General features: G+C 44.5%; 1 protein-coding gene across 1 annotated transcript in view; it reads right to left on the bottom strand.

The window, feature by feature from the left end:
• TECRL (trans-2,3-enoyl-CoA reductase like) overlaps positions 1 to 22312 on the bottom strand; it is a 79453-nt gene extending 57141 nt beyond the window's left edge. The window contains exons 1-2 of the mRNA XM_054383171.1: positions 22082 to 22312; positions 2570 to 2621 (exon numbers count right to left, since the gene is read on the bottom strand). Coding sequence (XP_054239146.1) covers positions 2570 to 2621; positions 22082 to 22312 — 283 coding nt within the window. The remainder of the gene's footprint in view (positions 1 to 2569; positions 2622 to 22081) is intronic.
• Between the last annotated feature and the right edge of the window lie 5178 nt (positions 22313 to 27490).

Here is a 27490-nt window from a genome sequence, read left to right on the forward strand (position 1 = left end):
TTGTTCCTTGCCTTCTAAGCCTTTCATATAACCACAGATCGAAATTAATGTTTGACTGACTTTAGGAACTGCTTAGCAGTAATATGTTATCTGTCACTTGCATCCCATTTCTTTCATTTCTGTGCTTAACAGCCTTCTGTGCTGCAATTCATAATTCAGACTTTTTCCTCCTTTTTTGAATCAGGCAGCAACAACTGATCAGTGACAGAGATGATGCTTGTGAAATTGCTACATAGGGGTTCCTCTCACTGAAGGGCTGACAAGATCCCAGCTGAGGAGAAAGCTTAATTGCCTGAGTGATCAAAGGAGAATGTATGAAGACAGGGAGACCGTAAGGGGGTGTGTGTAGGAGTGTGTTTTAGCAAGAGATTATAGAGGAACACATGAGTCTGGCACCCACAGAATGACAGAAATGAATGCATGAGCAGGATCAGCTTCAGCCCCTTCTCAGCTCTTGCCTGAAAGAACTGTTTTCTACTAGCTGTCATCCCCCAAACTCTCTGAAGAGGAAAAAAAAGTGAAGGTTTGTTCTTTTTGCAAGTGGGAGAGGAGGAGGAGGGAATCTCAGGAGACAACAACATTTCAGCTGAACTGGAAAAGGGAGATCAAAGCAAGGAGCTGGCATGGAAAGAAAAGATGCAGGACAGCAATATGGTGTACTCCCAGGAATGGAAGGAACTGATGTAAAAAACAGGACTGGGAAGGCCCTGAAGACACATGCCAGTGGTCTGTGTTCTTCTCTCACAGTTGCAGCTCACAATCTGTGTCGTGCTTTGTTTTATTGCTCACTGTCTACCACCATGCTGAGCTTCATTTACATCACTAGGAGTATTTGAGGAGTAAAGATACCTCTCAATATGAAAACAGGTGCCATTAAAGTGGTTTATACACAGATTTAGCCATTTTAGCCCAAATCCATTAAAAACCTCATTAAGGTTAAATTGGCAAAAAACCTCTGTGCCAGTGATCTTCAATTGATTTAAGCTGAATCGATATAAATACCATTTCAATTGATTTAAGAGAGCCCAGGCAGACCTTTGCTGCATTTCACAGACTGGTGGGAGGATATACTCTTACTGAAATATTAAAACTTGGGCACTTGTTTGTTTTTTCCCTGTTCAGCTTCAGGGTTTTTTCAGCTTCTACCACTCCGCATTTTATAAGCCCTTACGGGGAGTGAAAACAAGTAGTTGAAGAACAGTCAGGTCAGCAGCCTTTTGCTTCATCAGCTGAAGCTTTGTGCAACCACAGAAGCCTTCAGCTTCTGCGTATTTGTTCTGCTTACATTACTCTGAACTCGGAATATAAGTGTTTGACTAAACCTTTTTCCTGATTTTGCAAGAGGTATCTAGCCTGTAGTTGAATATTAGTAAAAATAATGAAAGCTTATCATCTAAGATGCTTACTCCAACTGTAAATCCTCCTACCTCATTCCTAATTTGAGTTTCTCTAGTCTTAGCTGACAACCCCCAGCTCATGTTGCACCTTTTTCTGCTCAGCTAAACTCCTTTGCAGTTCTAAGAAGTCTACTTCAAGTTAACAGGCCATGGCCTGCACATCTCAGATGTGGCTGGCAACCGAGGTTAGCATCTCAATTAGCACCATACTTTCCACAGGAAGAAGTAGCAGAAACATTTTTCAGCCTAGGAGCAAGGGTGGCACAGTTAGGATCTTTACAAACACAGATACAGCAGGATTTTACCATTTCAGAAGTCAGGACACACCACACACATACAAAGAACTTGGAGGTTTCAGGCCCATTTGGCCCCACTCCCCCCTGACCAGCAATTCACTGGATAAAGGTAAATGCCATCAAACTCTGGTGCTCAGCTGCTTTCATTGATCTTTCTCCCACCTTTCCAACCTTCTCCCTCTACAAAAGGGCTGGAGGAATGTGGCTCAGAAGAGGCAGAAAGGAAGCATCCAGCAAAATTTTTCACTGTTCTCTGGCAGGAAGAAGAAAGGAATTTTCCTGTATGATTGCTCTTGTACAAGGTCTATATCTGCAGTCTGCATGTGCAAAAATTACCCCAGCTCCTAGTAATCTCTCTGCCCCTCATGGATATGAAAAGCAATACATGAGATATTAGAAGAAAAGGAGGTTGCTCTGACAATTAAGGACTTGGACATGGCTAAGGCAGTTGAGAAGCCTGTCAAATTGCCTTCGTGACCTCAGTTAGTCACTGTAGCTCTCCACTTTAGTAGTGGTCTGGTCTACATGGTCTATTTGTGGCCAATTTGAAGTGGTCCAGTGTTATCCAAGCTTATCTAATGTAACATTGTGAGGGCAAATGCAGTTGTGGTCTTGAATTGGGGCTGTGTAATGTTTAAATGAGTATAGAAAGCATTGCCCTTCTCATGGGTTGACAGTGATAAATTATGCAGTCCTCTCCTTCCAGGCTCTCACATCTGTGATAGCTACAGTAGAACCTTAGTCCAAACTGCTGCTCTTATTTAGCACTGGAGCTGTCAAGCCACCCTCAGCTTCTGTGCAAAATTTCATGAAAAATAAATCTCCAAGCTTAAAGGCCTCTAACCATGCCTCCAGCCTGCTATCCAGAGTACTTACATTCTTTGTGAAATTTCTGTTTCACATCAAGAAGGGTAGATGTTGGAGATACCTGGAAAATAAAACAAAATGCATGCAGTGTATTTTTTCTGTCTCCTTCACTCTGGGATCCGTTTTTCCCTCCTCTAATGAGGAGCTGATTCAATTTGTCTGCAAGTTCCTTAGGCAATAATGAAGCAAACCAGCAAATTTGCTCTCACATGTTGATCTGTTATTAAGAATTGTCCACATTTGATTTACGCATTACCTGGACCACCTAGGCTTGCCTAATGGAAAGGCAAAATCCCAAAGGTCAGGAGGGAAATCTGCTGGCCCTGCTTGAGGCAGTAACTTCCCTCAAGGTCAAACCCACGGGAGAAATTGAAAGGTTAGCTTTAAAGTCAGGTTCAAGCACGCTGGGGCACGTCTCTTAGAGACAAGAAAGGGTTTTCCTGAGGGCCCAGGAGCAAAGGTGGCACGTTCTGTCCTGTCTGAGTGAAATGAGTTTGTTTCTGCATGATGTTGTTCCTGTGCACTGAAGCAATTCGGGTGTCACAGTGTTAGATGGCAGTCTGGAGGCCTTTTAGGCTCTGTTTTATTCCATGTATTGATTTCTTAATACACTTTGTACAAAGTATCTGAGAAACACAGTTAGAATTTACTGGAGAGAAACACTTAGAAGTACCTTACAGTGGAATATTTAAGGTAGTATGCTGAGCTTGAGATCAAGGTGGTAAGAGGTAAGGTCTGGTCTTAACAAGACCATCCCTTTGCATCTGGCACTGATTTAATATTCTATATTGTTCATTTAAGCACAGAGACTAAGTAAATTGAACTGTCTAAAACTATGGGGATCTGCTTTGGCTCTAGCAGGAGACCTCATCATAGAAAAGAATAATTTTGGTTGGAAAAGGCCTTCAAGATCATCAAGTCCAACCATTATTTAACTCTGCCAAGGCTGGTGCTTAACCATGGCCCTTGAAACCACATCCCTGCATCCAGAGATGGGGATTTGGCCACCTCCCTGGGGAGCCTGTGCCAGTCTTAGAACCCTTTCAGTCAAGAAGTTTCTTCTCACATCCGATCTAACTCTCTCCTGGTGCAAACTGAAACTCCCCTCCTATCACTCGTTCCTAAGGAGAAGGGATCAACACCTACCTCCACCCTCATTTCAGGGAGTTGTAGAGAGAGAGAAGGTCTCCCCTCAGCCTTCTCCTCTCCAGAATAAACAACCCTCAGCCACTCCTCAGAAGATCTGTTCTCCAGACCCTTCACCAGCTTCTGTGCCTTTCTCTGGACTTGATCCAGCACCTCAATGTCCTTCTTGGAGTGAGGGCCCCAAAACTGAACACAGGACTCAAGTGTGACCTCACCACTGCTGAGTACAGGGGGACAATCCCTTCCCTGGTCCTGCTGGCCACTCTATTCCTGATCCAGGCCAGATCGCTGTTTGGCTTCTTGGTCACCTGAGCACACTCCTGGCTCGTCTTCTTCAGCCAGCTGTTGACCAACACTCCCAGGTCTTTCTCTACTGGGCAACTTTCCAGCCACTCTGACCCAGTCCTGGAGCAGTCATGGAGTTTTTGTAACCCCAGCCCAGGACCCAGCACCTTGGCCTTGTTGAATCTTATAATATTGGCCTCAGTTCATCAACCAAGCCTGGCCAGGTCCTGCTGCAGAGCCTTTTCCTGCCCTGAATCAGATCCACACTCCCTCCCAGCTTAGTGTCATCACTGTCTTCAGACAGCAGAATGCCAAAACCCACCTTCCCTGGAGAGTTAGGCACCTGCACAGTGTAGGCTAATGCCAGTATGATATAGTGGTGATACCCAGCAACATCTTGAGGAGCAACAGAATTCTTTGAGCTGAGGTAGAGAAACAGTATGGCTGGGCACTCACTACTTGGTTCACCCCATCTTCAGCTTCCCTCAGTCTCATGCAGCAGTTTCCTGATATAGCCTCCTTGGCAGTTACACAGGAACCCAACAGTTGTGCTCTGCAGAAGCTTGTCTGTCTCTTCCCAGCTAAAGATTCCTGTGGAATTTGCTGGGCAATGGAATTCTTGTCTCATTGCCTTAATTAGAACTCATGCACTTCAGCAATAACCAAGTTACCATGCCTTGCTTGGGTCTTGGCACCATCTTTTACCTCATAGCCCAAATTCTTCCAAATGTGATTAGTGATATTTATCCATCCATCTATTTTATTTAGACATTAGAATCATAGAGTCATTAGGGTTGGAAGGGACCTCAAGGATCATCTAGTTCCAACCCCTCTGCTATGGGCAGGGACACTTTCTACTAGATCAGGTTGCCCAGAGCCATATCCAGCCTGGCCTTAGAAACCTCCAGGGATGAGGCTTCCACCACCCCCCTAGGCAACCTGTTCCAGTGCCTCACCACCCTCATGGTGAAGAACTTCTTCCTAAGGTCTAATCTATATTGCCCCTCCTCTAGCTTGGATCCATTCTCCTTAGTCCTACTGCTACCCAACACCCTAAAAAGTACTTCACCAGCTTTCTTGTAGCCCCCATTAGATACTGGAAGGCCACAAGAAGGTCTTCTCAGAGCTTTCTCTTCTTCAAACTGAACAACCCCAAATCTCTCAGTCTGTCCTCATAGGAGAGGTGCTCCAGCCCTCTATCATCCTCGTGACCCTTCTCTGGACAAGCTCCAGCATGTCCAGATCCTTCCTGTAATAGGGGCTCCAGAACTGATGCAGTGCTCCAGGTGGGGTCTCACCAGAGTGGAGTAGAGGGAGAGAATCACCTCCCTCGACCTGCTGCCTATGCTTCTCTTGATGCAGCCCAGGATGTGATTGGCTTTCTGGGCTGCAAGTGCACACTGGGGGCTCATGTTGAGCTTCTCTTTCACCAACATCCCCAAGTGATTTTCTCCAGCTTATATTGGTGCTTGGGATTGCTCCAACCCAGATGCAGGACCCTGCACTTGGTCTTGTTGAAACTTGTGAGGTCAGTGAATTGTGACAATAACCATGCCAAAAACTAGAGAAGAATATAAGAAATTCTGCTAGTGGAGATCAGTCAGCACACTAACAGAAGCTGTTTTGTTGCAAAGACTAAGTTTGGAGAAATAACAATGTAAGAAAATAAAATTGCTGACTCAAAAGCAACAAATTAGTACAGAAAGGAAAGGTTTGCTCTTGTATAATTGGATGCCTCATGCAAACATGCAACACACCTGCCCTTAGTGCTGGGGAGTAAGCCAACTGGTTTCCAGTAAGCACATGAACAGGCAGGGAGCTCAATACACATTTCAGTGATCTAAAGCTGTGAAGTAATCCCTATGCTAAAAAAAATTAGAGTTCAGGTTTTCCCTAGCTTTTTGTTTGTAGTTAGATAAGAATATTTTCTTTTCCACAGCCACAGAAGGGTTTACTGGATAGTGGAAAGGTCCCTATTTGCAGCAAGTGCTGTAAGTGATCCTCTGCTTAAACCCTGGCTTGTCTCTCTGTTGCACCTGCTAAATGATACCAACTTTGCTCACCCAGAACAAGGACTGGGCTCCTTGAAACCAAGGACATACTCTGTTCCCCTTCCCAACATCACCAAGGTCTGTGTTGCACAGATACCTTGTCCGCTTCTCCAGCAGAGGGACATTGCCCTTGCCAGCTGGGTCACTTTTCTTCCTAGCTACAGGGAACAAAAGAATTGATTAAACCCATCTTATCTTTCTCAGTTCAAAAAAGAAAGAAAGCATTTTATCTACGTTCATGGCACTTAAGCCACTCCATGCCACATCCAGTTGAACAGCAGATCTCTGCTGCATGTACAACCAGTGTGGGTTTGAACACAGGATACAGAGGGCTTTTCTGTCTTGAAAACCTCTAAAAATATCTGAAATTGCTTTCTCACACCTTGAAATCTCACACCTGTGAGGTCCGGAGCCCAGAATCTGTCAGGTATGGATGCAGGTGTTGTTAGCTGGCAACAACCACCCAGCACACAGAACTGCAGACCAAAATCCATCGTATGTCCTAGCCTGGGGCAGGTGTGCAGGTTTTCAGAGCTGGCATTGCCAGCTCAAGGATGAGATATGATGAAGGATGATCTGGCTTTCTAAATACAGCATGAGCTGCCTTAGTGCAGGGTGTGCATCCCTACAGGAGATCAGCATCTCACCACACCATGTCCTAGAAAAGAGTAGGCAGGGCCAGCCCATGCTCTAGAGAGTTGATAATCTGATCATGTCAAAAGAAGCTGAAAAACTGATATGGTTAGCATGCTCACAGAACAGTGCTAGCTCAAAACAGAGCTAGCATGGTCTCCAACTCCTGCAAAATTTCTAGTCCCATCTTTCAGTCTGAGACCTTCTCCCATCCAGGTCCTGCTATAACAGCCTGCTGTGGCATTCATATCACCTGAGTTTAACTATCAAAAAATTAGTCCAAGCTTTTGGTTTAAGCTCAACTACAGAACCATTCAGATGTTGGTGTTTAAAAATTACAAAGTGTCTTCCAGGATCTGTGCTTACAATGGTCTGCAGCAGCAGAGGAACCAGTGAGCATATCCATGTGGTGTGACCATAGAATCATAGAATTGTTTTGGCTGGACAGGACCTTTAAGACCATTGAGTCCAATCATTATCTAACTCTATCAAGTCTGGTGCTAAACCATGTTGCTCAGCACCACATCTCTGCCTCTTCTAGATGCCTTCAGGGATGGGGATTCAACCACCTCCCTGGGGAGCCTGTTCCAGACTTTAAGAACCCTTTCAGTCAAGAGATTGCTTCTAATATCCACCTTAAACCTCCCCCGGTGCATCTTAAGGCCATTTTGACTTGTCCTAGATGATGTGATGTGAACCATCGCACACCACCTCCCTTACCTCCAAAGCTGGAGCTTGAACCACATCACTACATCTGAGGCAGACTGCTCTGCTACAACTCCTATGCAAGAGGCAATGCTCATGAGCAAGGGCACTGCTGTGCCCAAGTACATCTAGGCTGTGTCCGGATGAAGCTGGGTTCAATCCTGCCAGCTGAGGCCCAGGCAGGCATCTACTGAGTCAGCTAGTCACAGCCTGGCAGCAACGAGTGGCACCACACTGTATGGGCTGCCTGTGCCCAGGAAGAGCCTGGAGCACACATCCAGCCAAGACAGCAGAAATATATTTGTGGTTTATGGGCTAGATAGCTTAGCAAAGGACCCTTCCACTTACCAGAGAACCATAGAAACATTTTGGTTTGAAAAGACCTCTGAGGTCATTGAGTCTAACTGGCAACCCAAGACCACTGTGCCAAATAAACAATGTCCTCACGTGCCGTGTCTACATGTATTTTGAAACACCTCCAGGGATGTGTGAAGCAGCTGCACCACCTCCCTGGGCAGCCTATTCCAATGCCTGACCACTCTTTCAGAAATACATTTTTCCTAATATCCAACCAAATCCTTCCCTGACGCAACTTTCCTCCTGTTCTGTCACCTGATACGAGGGAAAAGAGACCAACCCCCACCTCACTGCAACCTCCTTTCAGGGAGCTGTAGAGAGCACGAAAGGCTCCCCTCAACCTCTTCTTCTCCAGCCTACACAATCTCAGTTCCCTCAGCCGTTCCTCACCAGACCTGTTCTCCAGACCCTTCACCAGCTTCATTGCCCTTTTCTGGATGTGCTCCAGCACCTCAGTATCTTTCTTGTAGTGAAGTGCCCCAAATTGAACATAGCATGGAAGGTGCAGCCTCACCAGGGTCACTTGAGACAAACTGCAGAGATCACAAGCTGAAAAATAACACCAATACTTCCTTCTCCAGAATGGGCTATGGCTTAGAGGAATCACAATGTCCTTTTGCAGGCAGAATAATGAAGCTACAGCCACAAAAGAATGAAATACATTTTTTTATGATCTTGATAATTCTGTGTCCTTTTTTTTAAAGACCTCATAAAACAACCAGTGAAGTTATAGTTTCTAATATTGATCAGTGTGAAGATGGATGCCGAGACATCAGCTTCCTACTGAGACTGTCCCCTCTGTGGACTATTAATTATCCTTTGTTCTTTTCATTGTACGTCAATGGAAGCTAAAGTATTGTAAGGACTGGAACAGGAGCTGCTCTTATTACCCTTTGTGCTAACTGAACAAACCACCCAGGAACATTTCACTGTAATTATTAAACTTACTCTCCTTTTCTTCTCTTAAATTAATTCTGAAAGTGTTACAAGTTTCCTTTGCCTCTATTTCAGCACTTTTCAAATATGCCTTTCAAACCTTAGCTTATTAAAACAAGAGGGATTGCGCTGTACGGCCACCTCTTCCTTGGCACGTATCCACTGTCTGATGGTCAAGCCAGTTTTCCCTCCAACGTCTTACCTTGTCGTCTAACACTAGAATTTAAAGGTAGTAAACTTTCTTGTAAGTTCATGCATAAGGTTCAAGGCTACTTTTTGTTCACCAGAAAACGTGATGAAGAAATGCAGATTTTACAGGTGTGGGCTGCATTCATCACGCTTTGCATGGATGATTTTAAAACCTCAAAAGCTGTTTTCCCTCTGCATAGCCAAAGTGCTTTTGCTTTTTCATTTGAGGCAACTTCTTTTTATAATTGTTTAGGAATTCAAAAACGAAAAGGCCTTCTGGGCCATCCACTCCAGTACTGTCCTTCCTTTATGCTGCAGTGAACAAAGCATCACATTTCTTTTTAAGATTTAAAATACTGTATTAGGAACTTGGCTTATGACTCCAGGAAGAGCACTAAGTGGATGATATTATGGGAACTTCATCCTGCCTTTTGTGAGTGCAAGCTAATCAGATAGTTATCCACTTTCATACCTCTTTCACATTTATAAGGCAAGGAATTAGAACAAATCTGGGGATCTGTATGTAATTGCATCACACAGTTCTTGCACTAAGGAATTCTTTTGGAGGTTAGAGGTTAGCAGAATATCAATATGAATTTGAATAATACAATTTTAGCACAGAAGTGATTTTCCCTTGGAAATTCCCCTCTGAGTGTTTCCTCTCTTTGTGACAGGTCAGTACCACTGCAGAGCTGAGTCACCTGCTTTCCAGCAGGCCCTCATCTTTCATAATTGCAGGAATTCAGAAATTCTGCCACTCCAGCTGCTCATTAAGCACAGATGTCCCCATCTTCAGCCAGGGTGAATGTGTTCAAAAGGGTGGCATCAGCTTATTGCAGCTGAGGATTTGATCCTGAAAGAGATACCCAGCTAATGGGATAGCCAGGTACCTATGAAATTCAGCACTCAGCAAGTATTTCAGCATTGCAATCTGTAACTCAATGTGTAGTTCACCATTACAATAGTGTGGCCAGCAGGACCAGGGAAGGGATTGTCCCCCTGCACCCTGAGTGCTGGATTTCATTTTGGGGCCCCTCACTACAAGAAGGGCATTGAGGTACTGGAGCAGAGCCAGAGATGTGGTAACAAAGCTGGTGAAGGGTGTGGAGAACAGGTCTGGTGAGGAACAGCTGAGGGAACTGGGTTTATTTATTCTGGAGAAGAGGAGTCTGAGGGGAGAACTTCTGGCTCTCCAAACTCCCTGAGAGCAGGTTGGAGTCACGTAGGGGTTGGTCTCTTCTCCTTAAGAACAAGTGATAGAGGGAGAGGAAATGGCCTCGGGTCACACCAGGGGAGGTTTAGGTTGGATCTTAGAAAAGAAAGTTCTTGACGAAAGAGTTCTCAAATACTGGAACAGGTTCCCTAGGGAGGAGGTCAAATCCCCATCCCACAAAGGTGTTTCAGAGAGGCAGAGATGTGGTGTTGAGGGCACCAGACTTGGTAGAGTCAGATAATGGTTGGAATGGGTGATCTTAAAGGTCTTTTACAACCAAAACCATTCTATGAGTCTATGCTTGCTGCTTTTGCACCCTGTCCTTGCTTAGGGACCATTCTGTATCACTTGAAGTCAGCAGCATATCACAGAAAGTTGATGGAAAAAACACCTCTTCTAACTGATCTCTGTGCTCTGTGAGTTTGATCAAATTACTTTTTCTTCTTGTTAATTTTCAAACACATTATCAAGAGCTGGGTACCATTTTACCTCCTTCAGTGTGTCCTACTCTGCTCTCCTGTAAGCCTGGTGAACCAGTGTACTGGTCATGTCCAGAGATATAAATAGACAAGCTCACCATGGAAATGACATAGCAGTAACTACATATAGACAAGTGTTCTCAGCAGCTACAGAGGCTTTATATAGAATTTAATATTTGACTCAGCAGACTGCAGTGAACAGCCTACCCCAATAGCTCTCTCTTATCTCAAGCCACTCTTTCCAGAAACTGGAGATTTTCAGAGCTATGGTTTCAGCTCAAGTCAGTGCCAGTAGGCCTGGGCAGAGAGGGCTGTATCACTGAGCAAGCCTCTAGATCATTGTGCAGTCAGATGTACTTTGGAATATCAGACAATCCAACTCACTAATATTTCCAGTGACTGTGGCTCAAGTTATCCAAGAACACACATAGCCACAGGTATGCTGAATGTAGTCATGTCAACTTACACTAGCCAAGCTTGTCTCTAAAAATGTCATACTGGTTTTATACTGCCAGCTGGTTGCTCCTAGGTGAGAGTAGAAGTCAAAATGAATGCAATCCATCAGCAGAGAGAAGGGGTGCAGGCTATCCCTCAGTTTGCAGAATCTGCCACATTCAACTGTTTCTGAATGTCCTGTTCTGAGCCAGAGCAGAACTGATTCTGGTCAGTGCTGTGACTTCCCAGCTCAGCCTCTGCTCAGCCCCTGCTCAGGGCCTTTCTGCAGCTCAGGGAATGTTGTCACAGACAGAGGCTGCTCCTAGCAGTGAGAACATTGATGGGCAGAGTTAGCGCCAAGGGTTGGGGTGCAGACCAAGAGCACTGATACATCTTGTGTGCTATGTGGGGGTGGAGAGTAAAAGGCCACACCTGGAGAGAGGAGTAGAAAGTTCAGGTGACCCTAAACTGACCAGTCAGGGATTGCATCCCATGGATGTCATATTTAGTATAGAGGTGAGGAATCACAACGGCCAACTTCTTCCTCTTCTTCAACAGCCAGCATCACATTCAATATAAAGATGAGGAATCATGAGGGCCAAGTTCTTTTTCCTCCATTTCAAGGAGGAGGAGGACTCCTGAATGCAGTTACAGAATCCAGGTCTTGAATCTGATTCCCATCTGCTGCTGAGTCCAGCCTGGGATTTCTGCCACAGCACCAGTGGTGACAGTGACCAATTGCCAAACCATATTGGTTTGTGTCTATTTCATTTTGTTGTCATTATTTTCATTAAAGCAGGTTAGTTTTTTTTCCCCAACCCATCAGTCTCTCTCCCTTGTTCTCCTTCTCTTCCATTTGGGAATGGAGCAGGTCTGGCACTCGGTTAGTGGTACTCGGTTAGTGGCACTCGGTTAGTGGTACTTGGTTAGTGGCACTTGGTTAGTAGCCCTGACCCTTGATGTTGAGCAAATCTAACTGGAATTGATACCCCCTCTGTGTTTTCTTGCCTTTCATTAAAGGGAACTGACAAAGTTTACTGGATTCACCTTGAGAGCCTAACAACAGAAGTAGTCAAAATCCTCCGTAACAGCACTTTTGTACCAGGGAGGTTAAATTGCTCTGACAAAACTCTGGATATGCACATTTATATTGACTTCAAATTTTTAAAATGAAGTAGAAAATTCTGTTGGCTTGTTGTTTGGGGTTTTTTTAATACCCTGCTTGAGGAACAGGCTGAAAATTCTTTGCATTCTGTTATTTTCCTTTCTTTTTATTTCTATTGGTATGGAGTTTTCATTACTTTTGCATTATTTCATGACACATCAATCATGACAGTGTGAAATAATATAACACATGGGTTCTCATGCCATGGAAAATAGCCCAATAGGAAATAATAATCACATAATTGCACTATTAAATTGTAAAAGAAACTGCACCCAAAATGAAATATTTATTGTGTCATAACAGATTGAAAGCCTCCCAAATCAATTTCTGATACACTCTTTCCCAAATTCAAGACTCCAGAAGTTAACACAGTATTCCAGGTGTGGCTTCACCAGGACCTCAGCTTGCTTACCACACACTTCTTGATACACCCCAGGACACCACTGGCTTTCTTGGCCACAAGGGCACACTGCTGGCCACCTCTTGTTCACCAGGACTGCCAGGTCCTTTTTCCCAGAACTGCTGTCCAACAGATCAGCCCCCAACAGGTGCAGATCCATGGGGCTGTTCTTGCCCAGGTGCAAGACTTTCACGTTCCCTTGTTGAATTTCATTGGATTTCTCTCTGCCCTGCTCTCCAGCCTGTCTAGGTCACACTGGATGGCAGCAGAGCCTGCTGGTGTGTCAGCCACTCCTCCCAGTCTCCCATCCCACTCCTCCCATCAGCAAACTGGCTTGAGGGTACACTGTGTCACTTCAAAAACTGTGCATGTCTCTGCTCTGAAGGCAATGAGACCTTTTTTAATGCCTGCAACTTGGCAAGCCTGAGCACTGCAGAAAGAGAACCCCTGAGCAGGTTTGGGCTGGATGGCTGAGAAAGTGTCTCTGCCTTTCCTGCAGAAGCAGGTTGAAGGAGACAATGTGATAGCATGGAACAGACAGTTCCTTAAATAACATCCTTGGTGATTTTTAGACTCCTAAAACTTTCATGATGAAAGCACATTTTTCTAGCACAACAACATCTAACTTGAACATTCTGGGGGCTCAGAGGGATGGAGAAGTCTTTCACGTGCTGGCTTTGCTATCCTGCTTGCCTGCACTGAACAGGAGGGAGGCATTTTTCATCTCTTTAAAGGTTTGAGAGGTGAATGTGTTCATTCTTTAAGGGACATTGACTCAAGGCATCCCTTTATGCTCAGCTGTTGCTCACTTTTATCCTCAAATTTTGCTTCGACTGAGTACTTCTCTACTAGCTTCTTACAATGGTCTATGTGTGCAAAACAATCTTCTGTCTGAAGATAGTTTAAAGGCAAGCTGTCTTAAATTACAACACCCTGGAAGTAAGTTCTGAGGTGAAATGGTCTCTGCTGTCCATATTGCTGTGGGTATTTTCTACCAGAAACACTAAAGGGGATTATAAACTTATTTCTTGAATTCTGCTTGGTGACACTAAAAGATATGGGTGATACACTTCAGAACATCAGTGGGGCAGAGGGAGTAGCTCTAAAAGCTCTGTGGAGTTTTCTGGAGCTTACCTTACTCATCAATAGCTAAAGGGCAGAGGACAAGAGATGGAGCCAGTCTCTTTCAGTGGTGCCCAGCAACAAGGCAAGAGGCAGTGGGCACAAACTGGAATCCAGGAAGTTCCACCTGAACATGAGGAGAAACTTCTCTGCCATGAGGGTGCCAGGCCCCTAGAGCAGCCTGCCTAGAAAGGTTGTGGTCTCTGAAGAGATTCCAAACCCAGTTGGACATTGTGATCCTGCCCAACCTGCTGATGGTGACCCCGCTTTAGCAAGGCAGTTGGACTGGATATGACCTCACAGAGGTCCTTTTCAGCCCCCAGCATGCTGAGATTCTGAGATTCTCTATTAATACTCTTGTTATTACCATTCCCTCAGTGTCTGTGACTCCTTCTAGCTCAGGGCCACAGAGTTAATGAGAATCCATTTCCCTGGAACAACATTCTTGAATGTCACTGTGTCAAAACTTACTCCAATCAAATAATAAGATGCACAGTTAAGAACTTAGGGCAATCTTTAAGTGTTCCCAGTTCTTTGATCAAAAAGTATAATTTAATTTGGAAACATGTGGCCATGCTGATGTCTGGACCAACCAGTCTAGACTTAAGTAATGTGTGTGGGCCAGATGCAGAGTTTGGCTGCTGTCCTCACTAAAGTCACCACTCTCCTTTTAAAATTCTTGAAGTGCTGGAAATATGGGCAGGGGGTGTTTTGGTTTCATTTATTTGTTTTAAACTGAAGACAGCAGCCAGCTTACCTCTGATCATGGGACTCAATCAGCCATTGCCTGCTCTATAGGGTAGGACAAGATAAGCTTTGAAAAAAACAAGTTTCTCCTCCCCAAAAGCAATGACATTTCAAAAAATGAAATGTGTGGCATTAGGTGCTCCTGGAAGCTGAAACCTCAGCTACTTACCCCTCTGATGTGATCAGTTGGCATTGCAGAGCCTGAGTCCAGCTCACTGCACCGCAGGATGTGTCAGGAGCATGTGACAGCTGGCTCAAGGAAACCTCTACACACACTCACAGCTACCCTGCCCTGCCACAGTGCCAGCCCCACAGCCACATGCCTCCTCTACCAAACCACAGGGCAGGGACAAGGGAGGGTGAAGCTGTCTTATTCCTGTTTACTCACACATCTGCTTAGTTTGGCTGCCAGCCTCCAAGAGTCAACCACAGTGTTCTGCCCAGGTGACAGTTTGTGTCTTGGGAAGTGGCACCAGGCTTTCTGAGCACCTCTAGTGTTCAGGCTCTCTCTTCACTGTAACAACCAGTGATGCAGAGAACAGCACTCATTCTCTGGAGCATCCTTGTCTGAGCAGTTTTGAGGAAGACACTCTCTACAATGTTTATAAATATGTAAAGGGTGAGTGCTGAGAGGATGGAGTCAGGCTCTTCTCAGTGATGCCCAAGGACAGCACAAGGGGCAATGGGTGGAAGTTGAGGCATAAGAAGTTCCATGGAAACAGGAGAATTTTTTTTTTCCCTGTGAGGGTGACAGAACACTGGAACAGGCTGCCCAGGGGGGTTCTGGAGTCTCCTTCTCTGGACATGTTCAAAACCCACCTGGCTGTGTTCCTGTGTGACCTGCTATAGGTGATCCCGCTGTGGCAGGGGGGTTGGTCTGGATGATTTTTCAAGGTCCCTTCCAGCCCCTAGCATTCTGTGATTCTGTGAACTGCCTGAAGGGAGGTTGGAGTGAGGAGAGGGCCAGCCTCTTCTTGGTGACAAGTGATAGGACCAGAGGAAACAGTTCTGAGCTGTGCCAGGGGAAGTATAAGCTGGATATTAGGAGAGAGAACCCAAAGCATGTTCTGATGGACTAATAAATCATCATCAGGAGTATTTTACTGCTACAATAATGCCTGTATGAGATGCCATTATACACCTGCATTTCCATCATGGGTTGGACTAACAAAACACCTACAGCTCCCTATGGTGTTATATTGCTCCACTACCTTGATAATTTGCAATAAACAGTGAATTATCTTCAATGCCACATGGCAAATGTGCAGCTGGGGTGAAACAGTATCACTCTGGTGGGAAACAGGACATTTTCCCACTGACCTCAGAATCTGGCTCTACAAATACACTTTTGGTAATGCTCACTGCTCTGGTAGCATAGCTGGTTTTTATTATGGCCAGAATGGCTTATGGTGATAAAGAGCTGGAGCAACAGTGGTGTCTCAAGAATTCATTCTTATGTTTTCATGGAATTTTGAATCATCCTTAAATTTTTTGAATCATTTATTAGATTTCTTAATGATCTGGATGAGATGATTGAGTGCACCCTCAGTCACTTTGCAGATGACACCAAGATGGGTGGCTGTGGATCTCCTAGAGGGTAAGGAAGCTTTACAGCAGGATCTGGACATGGGCAAAAGATAATTGTATGAAGTTCAGCAAGGCTAAGTGCCAGGTCCTGCATTTGGGTCACAACAACTCCATGGTAAGCTACAGACCTGGGGATGTGTGGTTGGAAAGCTGCAACTTGGAGAGTGACCTGGGGGTGCTGGTTGACAGTGGACTGAACATGAATCAATAGCATTCTGGCTTGTGTTAGAAACACAGTGACCAGCAGGAACAGGGAGGTGATCATCCCCCGGTGCTCAGCACTGGTGAGGCCATACCTCGAGTATTGTTTTCAGTTCTGGGCCCCTCACTACAGGAAGGACATTGAGGTGCTGGAGCATGTCCAGAGAAGGGCAGTGAGGCTGGTGAAGGGCCTGGAGCACATGGCCTAGGAGGAGCATCTGAGGGAGCTGGGAGTGTTCAGTCTGGAGAAGGGAAGGCTGAGGGGAAACCTCATTGCTCTCTACAACTACCTGGAGGGAGTTTGGAGCAAGGAGGGGGCAGCCTCTTCTCCGTGGTGACAGGTAACAGGACCAGAGGAATTGGTTTATAGATGCACCCGGGGGAGATTCAGGCTGGATGTCAGGAAATATTTCTTTACTGAAAGGATTCTTATACATTGGAATGGTCTGCCCAGGGCAAAGGTGGAGTCAGCATCCCTGCAGGTGTGCAAGCAGAGAATGGACCTGGAGCCTAGGGACATGGTTTAGTGTTAACCCTTCAGTGCTGGTCGAGGCTTGGCCTGCATGATGCATGATCTTTGAGGTCTCTTCCAACTGGATGTATTCTGTGATTCTCTCTTTCTTTTCCAACCTAAGCTTAGCATTTTCTATCTAAAATGAGAGATATATAAAGCCTGTCACTTAAATGCACTTCTAAGCTTTGAAAACTACAATCAGCTGAACATTAGCCTTCTAGCAGCTTCTCTCATTCTTTAAATTATCCCCTTACAAATGCTAAATGCCCTGAAGTTACCAGCTTCTCCCCTCCCCTTTCCCTCTCTTCTGGATGAATCAAAGGCCATTTCTCCAGGTATTCCATTTAAAAAGCCGTATTGAAACAGGATTGGTGACAGCAAAGAGCAAGCAGAAATTAATATGTCTAGTTGCCTCTTTTCATCTGAAACTATTTGTAGCTATACTGACATGCAGATTATGTGAATTTCTAGTAAAGCAGGGGGAAAAAAAATGAGTGTAACACATTGCTTCAACAGAATTTGAATATGTTTACCTGCTTTACCAAGTGTAACTAATAACCAAGGAAGAAAATACTGGTGTCACCACCTCCAGCACTGGGGGACAGGCATAAGATTCAATTCTTACTAGCAAGGAAATGCATAAGCTTTATAATATGTTTGCAAATGTAATGTTGTCTTCTTGCTGTGCCTCCCAGCAAGGAGCAGATCCCTGTTGTGCTAGATGCTGTGCAAACATGCAGTAAAAGACACAAGACACAAGACACAATGAAATCCTCCTTCCAAAAAGAAGTTTAAAAAAAAAAAAGGCAGTGGAGGGAGGGAGAATTCGCACAGCAATGAGCCTACATCCAGCTAGGTTTGCCTTCTTGCTGTGGGAATCTCTAGTTTGGGGGACTCAACATCAGCGTGTGGTCTTACCATGGAAGCCCTCTCCTTTGACATAGCTGGTTATTCAGTTCCTCCTCCTTCAATGATCCATGTTTGGCATCAAGAGGCAAGACAACTCTGCCCCTTTACTCTGCTCTGGTGAAACCTCACCTGCAGTACTGCATCCAGCTCTGGAGCCCTAAACACAAGAATGGACCTGATGGAGCAGGTCCAGAGGAGGGCCATGAAGATCAGGGGGCTGGAGAACCTCTGCTGTAGGGACAGGCTGAGGGGGCTGGGGTTGTTGCCCTGGAGAACAGAAGGCTTTGGGGACACCTAATAGCAGTGCCTGAAGGGAGCCTTCAAGAAGGATGGAGAGAGACTGTTTACAAAGGTCTGCAGTGATAGGATGAGGGGAAATGGCTTCAAACTAGAGAAGAGTAGATTTAGAAGTTAGGAACAAGTTCTTTACTATGAGGGTAGTAGAACACTGGAACAGGTTGCCCAGGGAGATTGTTGAGGCCACATCCCTGGAGATATTCAAGGTGAGGCTCAACAGGGCTCTGGCAACCTGATGTAGTTGAGGATGTCCCTCCTTACTGCTGGGAGGTTGGACTAAATGACCTTTGGAGGTCCCTTAAAACACAGGCCATTCTGTGATTCTAATTGTAGGCTGCTTGAATAAGAAAGATGATGATCTTAAAAATCATCAAGAAATGAGGTCACTGTAGAAGTGCACAGGTTGGGCCCATTCCCTGCAAGGAAGAATATAGAGCCCTGTGAAGGGAAATAGAATAACTGCAAGATTCAGGGGGGAAAAAGGACACCTGTTTTAGGTAAAAAAAAAAAAAATCCCAACCAAAAACTTGTGAACTACTCCATCAAGACAAACCTTTCAGAGCGAACAGCACAAGCCTTAATTCATCTCTGGCAAAAGATGTATTCATACATCTGGTGTGCAATGATTAACAGCAAGAAGAGCTGTAGATATGATTTGATGGGTTCTGGTTTGGGGTCCTCACTCCGAGAAGGACACTGAGGTGCTGGAGCAGGTCCAGAGAAGGACAACAAAACTGGTGAAGGGTGTGGAGAACAGGTCTGCTGAGGAGCAGCTGAGGAAGCTGGTGGTTGTTTAGTCTGGAGAAGAGGAGGCTGAGGGGTAGATCTCATTGCTCTCCACAACTCCTTGAAAAGAGGTTGTAACCAGGGGCGTGTTGGTCTCTTCTCCCTACTAACAAATGATAGAAGGAGATAAAATGGCCTCAAGTTGCACCAGGGAAGGTTTAGATGGGATCTGGGAGGAAACTTCTTGACTGAAAGGTTTCTCAAAGACTGGAACAGGCTCCACAGGACGGTGGTTGAATTCCCATCCCTGGAGGTGTTTCAAAGTTGCAGAGTGGTGCTGGCTTAGGAACCAGCCCCTTGCAGAGTTAAGATAATGGTTGAACTTGATGATCCTAAAGGTCTTTTCCAACCCAAATGATTCTGATTCTCTGACTTTCTGTAGCACTGCACAGCACATCCCTACTCACAGTTATGTGTTCCTGAAGTGTATGTTGCTAACCAGGAACATTGAACTCTCAGTAACAGGGTTTTACAAAGGGATGTCAGCAGGAGGGTTCACAGTGTGCCTGGAGGGCTGGCTCACTGGGAAAGTACCTTCCAAGTGATCAGTGGTGCCCAGTGATAGACAAGGGGCAAGGCCACAAACTAGAATACAGGAGATTTCACTTGAACCTAAGGAGAAACTTCACTTTGATGGTGCCAGAGCACTGGATCAGGGTGCCTGGAGAGGTTGTAGAGTGTTCTTCACTGGAGACTTTCAAAACCTGTCTGGACTCATTCCTGTGCAACCTAATCTAGGTGACCCTGCTTTACTAGAGGGGCTGGACTAGATTATCTCTGGAGGTCCTTTCCAACCCCTAGCACTCGGTGATTCTGTGATCATCTTTGCAGCACACCAAGAAAAGGCTCTTTCCTGCACCCTTTAGGAAGCAAACTGTCTTCTGTAGGCCTTAAGAAGTTTTATGGAAAGGAGGGCCCCTGTGTAGCAGCCAAAACCTGAGTCTGCACCTCTGATTCTAGCTTAACTTGCAATATCCATATAGCAGGAAACCTCTGAACTCCGAGGCTTCCAGTGGGAAAAAGCTTTCTCTGCTAGTTTCCCCAAAGGTGATTTATTCTGCTAAAACTGTATTGTGTAACACTTTCTGCCTTAAAAGCAGCTCATGCAAAATTAATTACAAGGCACTATGTTTGTGGGGAAAATGCATTTTGCTATGAGTTAATTTGAAGGGGAAAAAATATTACATAATGAATGTTATAACAGAAACAGCTATGAGCTGCCATAACAGCACTTATAAATCAAATCACTGCACATCGATGACTTTAGAACTAACCTACATCAGGCTTTGTGGAATAATGTACAAGTAAAACCATTTTGGAGTAGCTGTGTATTTTTCCTAAGCTGTGGGTGACAATACAAAACTGGAGATTATTTGTTTAAAAATTGCAAAGAGGAATTATTTTCTTTTTTTTTATGCATGTTCGTTTGTTTTCCCTGGATTTTTGGAAGTGATGTGGTAGCCAAGATCCTTTGAAATTTGGGGCCTCTTTTTCACTGAAAGTATTGCTAATTACTGGCCACCTTAGACAGAAATTTCATCTGTAGAAAATGATAACACCCTCATAGTTAAACTGAAGCGAATTGAGTTAGATGATTGCAGCATGAGGTGGGTTGGTAACTGGTTCAACAACAGACTTCAAGAGTTCTGATCAGTGGTGCAGAGTCCAGATGGAAGCCTGTGGCCAGTGGTGCTCCCCAGGGAGCCATATCCCTGGAGATATTCAAAGTGGGGCTCGACAGGGCTCTGGGCAGCCTGATCTAGTTGAGGCTGCCCCTGCTTACTGCAGAGGGGGTTGGACTAGATGACCTTTGGAGGTCCCTTCCAACCCAGACCATGCTATGATTCTTTAATTCTATGATATTGAACACAGATCCCTCACAGCTCTTCTCTGTGTATTTTACCTCTATATAGAGAGTTGGTCACAATCACCATTTGTAAATCTCTTTCCACTATCTCCACAGGGGCAGAGTCTGTGATTTGGAGAAGGTGTAGAAAACGTTCAGCATAAAGATTAAAATGCAGGTCTGCCAGTGCCCCAGCAGTCTACGGTTTTTCCATGCATTCATGAAAGGATTCCTGAAATGTGGCTCCTTGCCTAATTCTGTTCCTGTTCATGTGACACTTTGAATGACACTACAGAAAACCTTAAGGTAAGACACAGACCTTTTTTTTCAGATCAAAATGTTTTTTTTTCAGAACAGTATTTAGATAACTCTTTTTAACAACTGCCTAAATATCACTGAGAAAATTAAATAGTGCAAATCCTATCACTAGAACCAGTACTAGTAGCCATTCTTCTTTATCTGACCCTTTTCCACATTTCCCCTTTGGCTCAATTTTAAAAAATCCCCCCCAAATATTTTATCCCATTAAGAATGAACAAACAGGACATTTACCTTTAACTAGGCATTCAAAACATCAAAACCACCCTTTAAACAAGCAAGAACAGTCCAAATCTGGTACTATTCCACCCTGCATATTTCAAAGGTATTAAATTAAGCATTTGAAGCAAACTTAGCTACAGGTTCCAGATGCTGACAGTGAGGATAAGGGGTTTTTTTATTTTATTTTTTTTGTGTTCCAGCACAACAGAAACCCTCAAAACCCTCCTATGTTACTGAAAATCCCCCAGTCTAAATAGATTCATATTTCCATTTTTGTGGCACATAAGATATCAGATCATTGTACAGTAGGGTTAATGGTTGGACTTGATGATCCCAAGGGTCTTTTCCAATCAGAATGGATAATTCTGTGATCTGCTGAGGGGCAATGAATCATCCAAGCAGCAATGAAACTATTTAAGAAGTGTATTTTCAGCTGGTTTTTACTGTGCTGTAAACTTCCTTCCACCCAGTTCTCTCATCCTGCTTATACAATCTGACTGTAGTTTATATATTTTTATTCAGATTATTAAAAAAACAAAATTGAAAAGGGAAAAAAAAAACCTAAAACCCTGTTTGAAATTGGCAGGTTTCTGCCTGATCTGACAAGTACCTTTTTGATACCAACCAGAACCCCCAGCACTGTGAAGAAGCTCAGCATTATAGATGTGTTAACACTCAATATCCATTGTGAAGCAGATATTTAAGCATCGTGCTCTGATTTTAAGACTGTAAACTAAGTGTCAAAGAGACAGCCTGAGGACGTATCTGGAGTCCACAGAGCAGCCAGGAGGTCTAAAAGAAACCAGTGTACAAATCAGCCATGGATTGTGACTAAGGAGAAGCTCTGAGTATCTCCCAGAGCAAGGAATGAAAGTGTTTGTATTACAGAATAAGACCACAGCAGAGTGAAAGGAGAGTCCCTGAACTAGCACCCTGTGACCCAGGCACATTCCCACCGTGCTGGAACAATGCACTGACCTTGTCCACAATGCAGATCGGCTTCTTGCTTTGCCCATCAAGAATTTCCACTTCAAAGTAAGTGATCTTTGAATGTTTGAGGGCTGGTGGTGCCTTGGGTTTGCCAGCAGAGAGCACAAGCTGAGAGAAGTTGAGAGAAGAGCGTGAGTCATTGTGGGAGGTCAAAGCTCCTCCACGAGCTTCAAGATCACTCTTCTGCTCTGGAGAGCTGGGTTTCTGCCTCCTGTCCATGGTGTGCCCCAGCGGCAGCAGCCGTCATCTCAGCAGGGGACAGTGGCAGGGGAAAGTGTTTCCTCCCTTTGTCAGTTAAATACAATCACAGACTGATGAGCCAGGGAAGGTCAAGTGGCATTCCATTTTCAGAGCACTGTCTTATTTAGCAGGACTGAAAACAATGGCTCTGTAATCCAGGGCTATATTTAACCTGCTGCTGGGATCTGCTCTATTGCTCCTGCTGCTTCCCCCACCCCCTTTTTTATTTAAAGCAGTATTTGAAACAATACTTCTAGAGATCCCCTGTTACAAGAAGGCAGACCCTAAAATTCCAGAGCCCCAAAGGAATCGTCGATGAATGCAGCACATTCCACTGTTTTCTCCTAAGGCAGAGGTTTAAGAGTGTCCACACAGACACAGATAGAAACAGAGAATTGTTTTGGTTGGAAAAGATCTTTTTAATGGTTGGTCATCGAGTCCAACCATTCTCTAACCCTACCAAGTCTGTTGCTAAACTGTGTCACTCAGCACCACATCTCTTAAGTCTTTGAAACACCTCCAGGGATGAGGATTCAACCCCTTTCCTGGGGATCCTCTTCCTGTCTCTGAGAACCCTTTCAGTCATGAAGTTTCTTCCAGTATCCAGTCTAAGATGTATAGGTGTGCATGCATGCACCCTTACTATGTAGCTACAAAACAATGTCAGATGTCAACTCTTCTGGAAATTTTTACTAACTAAATGCCACAACTTCATCAACAACATTTATGATTTGCTTGCAAATAGAGACACTCTGGTATCTGCTGGTGTTTAGATCTAAGGACCTTCTGTTGTTCAGTGGGGTAGAGCTTGAAGCTCTGCCATGAAACTCCAGTGGCATAAAAAGGGAATTACAGTTACAAAGGCACTAATTCAGGGCTTGGACCATTTCACTATTTTCTTACTCTTTCCTGACAATTAATTTCCACAATGTAAGTCTGATGCAAAACCAAAGTGGCCTCAACTGTAAAAATAAGGATTAATTAAACAAAGATATTTTCTCTAAAAGGACTTCCTCAAGCCTTCTGTAAACTCATTTTTTCCTTGTATAACTTTTATTTTTTCCAAATAGGATTTAGTAGAACTAGCAGCACTTTTCCATTCTTAGAGAGTCCCTAAATTTCCATGGGCTGCCAAGGATTACACTGTTAGATGGGCACCACAAATTCCTGCAGACAGCTTTTTTTCCAGTGGAGAAACAAAGTGCTGGATATGCTTCTACATGGCAAAACCCTGGGGAAGCTACAGTCACTGTTATAAAAATGATACAGGTTTGGTACACTCAGGAAATTCAATTCAGTGAAAAAAGCCCTTCCTCAAGATAAAAGTGGGCACACAAGTGACCCCACAACTAATACCTGCTCTGGGAAGCGGAGTGGGAACAGAAGAGCTCTCTTTTCTTTGATGATGGTGTAGCCTACAGAAAGTTTAATGGTGGCCTAGCAACACAGGACAAGGAGCTCTGTGAAACAACAGAGAAATTAATTGATAAGTGATTGCAGGAATTAAAAATGAGAGTGAGAGGAACCCCCAAAGGAAAGCAATTTCCAAATCAAAGCTCCTTTCCTGGCAATATTCACAGGTAAGCTCATCCTCACATGTGTGAGTTATCCAGTGGCTGTTGATGGACTAACCCATGCTACATCAAGCTGTCCCAGTGCTCAAGTTCTGAAGAATCATTCCTGCATGCATGAAATGAGTCCTGCTTGTAGACACGTGGGAAAGACATAGCAGAGAAGGAAACAGCAAATTAGCAGGAGCTGCACTCATGAACATGGCTGAGCTCAGTGGTACCAGGACTGGCCATTTGAAATGACAAAATACTTGCAATACCAAGAGCTAGCTGAGTTTATTTATGGTTCTTTAGCCAGTTGTTCTGACTAAAAAGGCCAACCCCAACTCATAACTAAGATGCTTTATGTCTATACAACACAACAAGCTTCTGTGTAGCTATGGTCTGGCAGAAAATCCATGTTACTTGTTGGGGCACTGGTGCAACCTTTTAATGCCTTCAGTGACTTTTTTAGTGGAAAGCCCTGACCATGGGAATCCAATCTTGGTGACCTTGGTCACATCTTGGCTATAGTGAAATTAGTGTCTTGCCATTGATGGAAAATAAGTCAGCATATAAAGAAAAAAGATGGTCAGAATTGAGCAAGATTACCTTGTGATCAAAGAAGTACACCTATGGCCAACTGGAGTCACAGGTGTGCAAGAAGCCACCACCTTGGTGGAGTCAATATAGCAAGCAGAATTTTTAGTATAAACTGGTCAGAACATGGAGAGCAACAAATTTTTGGCTAACCATAAGGGGCTTGCTATAAAACAGTAAGGTAAAAACCAAAGCTGCTAAGTGCTTATTTAGGCAGACTACTATAAGCAAACTTTATAAACTACTGCAGAAGAAATGAGACAAAGTGACACAACATCCCCTTTTTAGCTGTAAAACCCATCAGTCAGTGAGCTCTAACACCATATTTTAAAAAATATTCTAAATTCAGTTCAGTTCAAAAGCAATTAAGAATAATGTTGAACATCAACAAGAACCAATGCTGGGTCCTGCACTTGGGTCACAACAACCCCATGAATGCTCCAAGCTTGGGGCATAGTGGCTGGAAAGCTGCTCAGCAGAGAAAGACCTGGGGATGCTGATCAACAGCTGGGTGAAGATGAGCCAGCAGTGTGCTCAGGTGGCCAAGAAGGCAAACAGCATCCTGACCTGGATGAGGAATAGTGTGACCAGCAGGAGCTGAGAAGTGATCATTCCCGTGGACTCAGCACTGGTAAAGCCATTCCTTGAGCCCTGTTCAGTCTTGGGACCCTCCCCCCAAGAGAGACATTGAGGTACTGCAGAGTATCCAGACTAGGGCAATGAAGCTGTGAAGGATTTAGAGAACAGGTCTGGTGAGGAGCAGCTGAGGGAACTGAGAGTTTTTAGTGTTCCGTCTCAAGAAAAGGAACCTGAGGGGAGACCTCCTTGCTCTCTTCAACTCTCTGAAGGGAGGTTGGAGCCAGGTGGGTGCTGGTCTCTTTTCCATAGCAACAAGTTGCACCAGGGAGGTTTAGGTTGGATATGAGAAGAAACTTCTTGACTGAAAGGCTTCTCATATACTGGCACAGGCTCCCCAGGGAGGTGGTTAAGTCCCCACCCCTGGAGAGGACTGAAAGAGGCAGAGATGTGGTGCTGAGAGTCATGGTTTAGCACCACCCTTAGTGGAGTTAGATAATGGTCAGACTGGATGATCTGAAAGGTCATTTCCAACTGAAACAATTCAGTGATTCTACGTTTCTCTGATCATGACTAATTCATGGTATATAAGAAACCACTGTTGCAATCACTACTGTGGACATATTTGTAATGTTATTTAAAATTGTAACAACTGAGCTGCTGCTTCTGGGAGAAAAAAAAACCAACAAACTTTTGATTTATTGCAGACATTTAAACGATCAGAATTTTATTAGTGACCAATGAACACTTGAAAATCTGAACCAGTTCCAGGAAAATGCTCATTAAAATCTATTTTCATTTTTTCAATCTGAAGTAATCATCTGCAATGTCAATATTTTGATATACAACAATCTTTACAAAGCTAAATACTTTCTTGACATAAACTAGTAGAACTTCCCTGAAGGTGACAGGCTCTTTCCCCACTATTCAATTATGGGCCTGGCATCAGACTGCAGCACCATGTCTACAGCAAACATACTGCATTAAAGGTGGGTGCAAGCTACTCTACCAGAAATAAGCAGGGATAGAATTGCCACTGATAAACTAAACTCTAAAAGAGAGATGCATAAAAGCAGTGGAGATTTTGCCATCAGTGTGACAAGTGCTGCACTTGCTTCAAAGTCATCACCAGCTTTGGATGTTCTGGCTGGATGTGAGGTGATTCAGACCATTCTCTGTAGAAGTGCCCACAGAAACATGAATTGCTAAATGAAAGGCATGTGTTCCCTTTCAGTGCCTCATCTCAGTGCCCAGCCCTGGAGACAGGGAATCCTAGCACATGGGGACAAGCTGTCAGTCCTGTGGTAAGATTTATTGAGCCACACTCCATGGGTACGACCTGCTGTTCCCAGAGCTGTGGCAGGGCTAGTAGCCAGCAGCCACTGAGTCTCTGACCTCAGCTTCATTCTGGGACTCTGAGATGAGTCAAAGAGCACTCAGCAAGAATTAAATCATCTCTGACAGCTTCAGATCACACTGAATTTCCTGCCATACAAGGGGGTGATATTTTTGAGGAGGGCCACGAGAATGGGCATAGCTCTTCTCACACTGTGGCTCTCCCTCCTCCCCTCAGCTGGCACTTGGCTGACACAAGCTGTTTTACAGTCAGGCAAGCATTTTCCTAGGACAGCCTTCTGAAAGGCACTTCTTCCAGGGGCAGGGAATACCTGCCCCCAAAGCAGGTAGCAGGATCATCACTTCTGCTTAAATGAACTGTTGGTATATTCACAAGAAAAGCAGCATCCTTCTGTAATGGACTTTTTGTAGCCTTCTCATACAATATCTTGAAACAAGCATCAGCCTCTAGAGACCATGACAAAGCAGGTTACAAATTGCAGGGCAGGGACTGAGCTTTAGCTTTCCTGTGAGGTGTTAGGGAACTGCTGTTTTCCTCCTGTTCCCCTTCCACAGGTCTTCTCTGCATGAGGCTCTCTTCCACTGCACATTTTGCAGACAGCCTGGCACAAAGCGATTTCCCAAGATCTCAGCTGGAGCCTGTAGGCGCTTCTGAAGTTCCTTTTCATCTTTGCTGGTGTTTTGTCCTCTGCCTTCCCCAGAGAATTGATTGTTTTTCAGCCTACTGAATGTCAACTGTTAAGTCAGCAGCAGAAGGTCATCTGTCAGTCCAGATGCTTGTCAGCAGCCCCTCACATGTCACATTTTTATCCCACACACTTTGAATTCTTGATGGAAAGAGAGTTATTACTTTTCCTATGGTCTTTGTGATGCCAAATAAACTGAGCAATGCCCCTAAGACACAAGCCTCCAGAGCACAAAGTATGTGGGGTTCAGTACTGCAGGCCATGCAGCCCGAAGTAAAGCAGATTCCCAGGAATTGTTTTGATTGGAAAAGCTCTTTAAGATCATTGAGTCCAAGCATTCTCTAACTCTACCAAGGCAGGTGCTAAACCATGGCCCTCAGCATCACATC

The sequence above is a fragment of the Indicator indicator genome, chromosome 8 (assembly GCF_027791375.1).
Source record: "Indicator indicator isolate 239-I01 chromosome 8, UM_Iind_1.1, whole genome shotgun sequence".
Lineage (NCBI taxonomy): Eukaryota > Metazoa > Chordata > Aves > Piciformes > Indicatoridae > Indicator > Indicator indicator.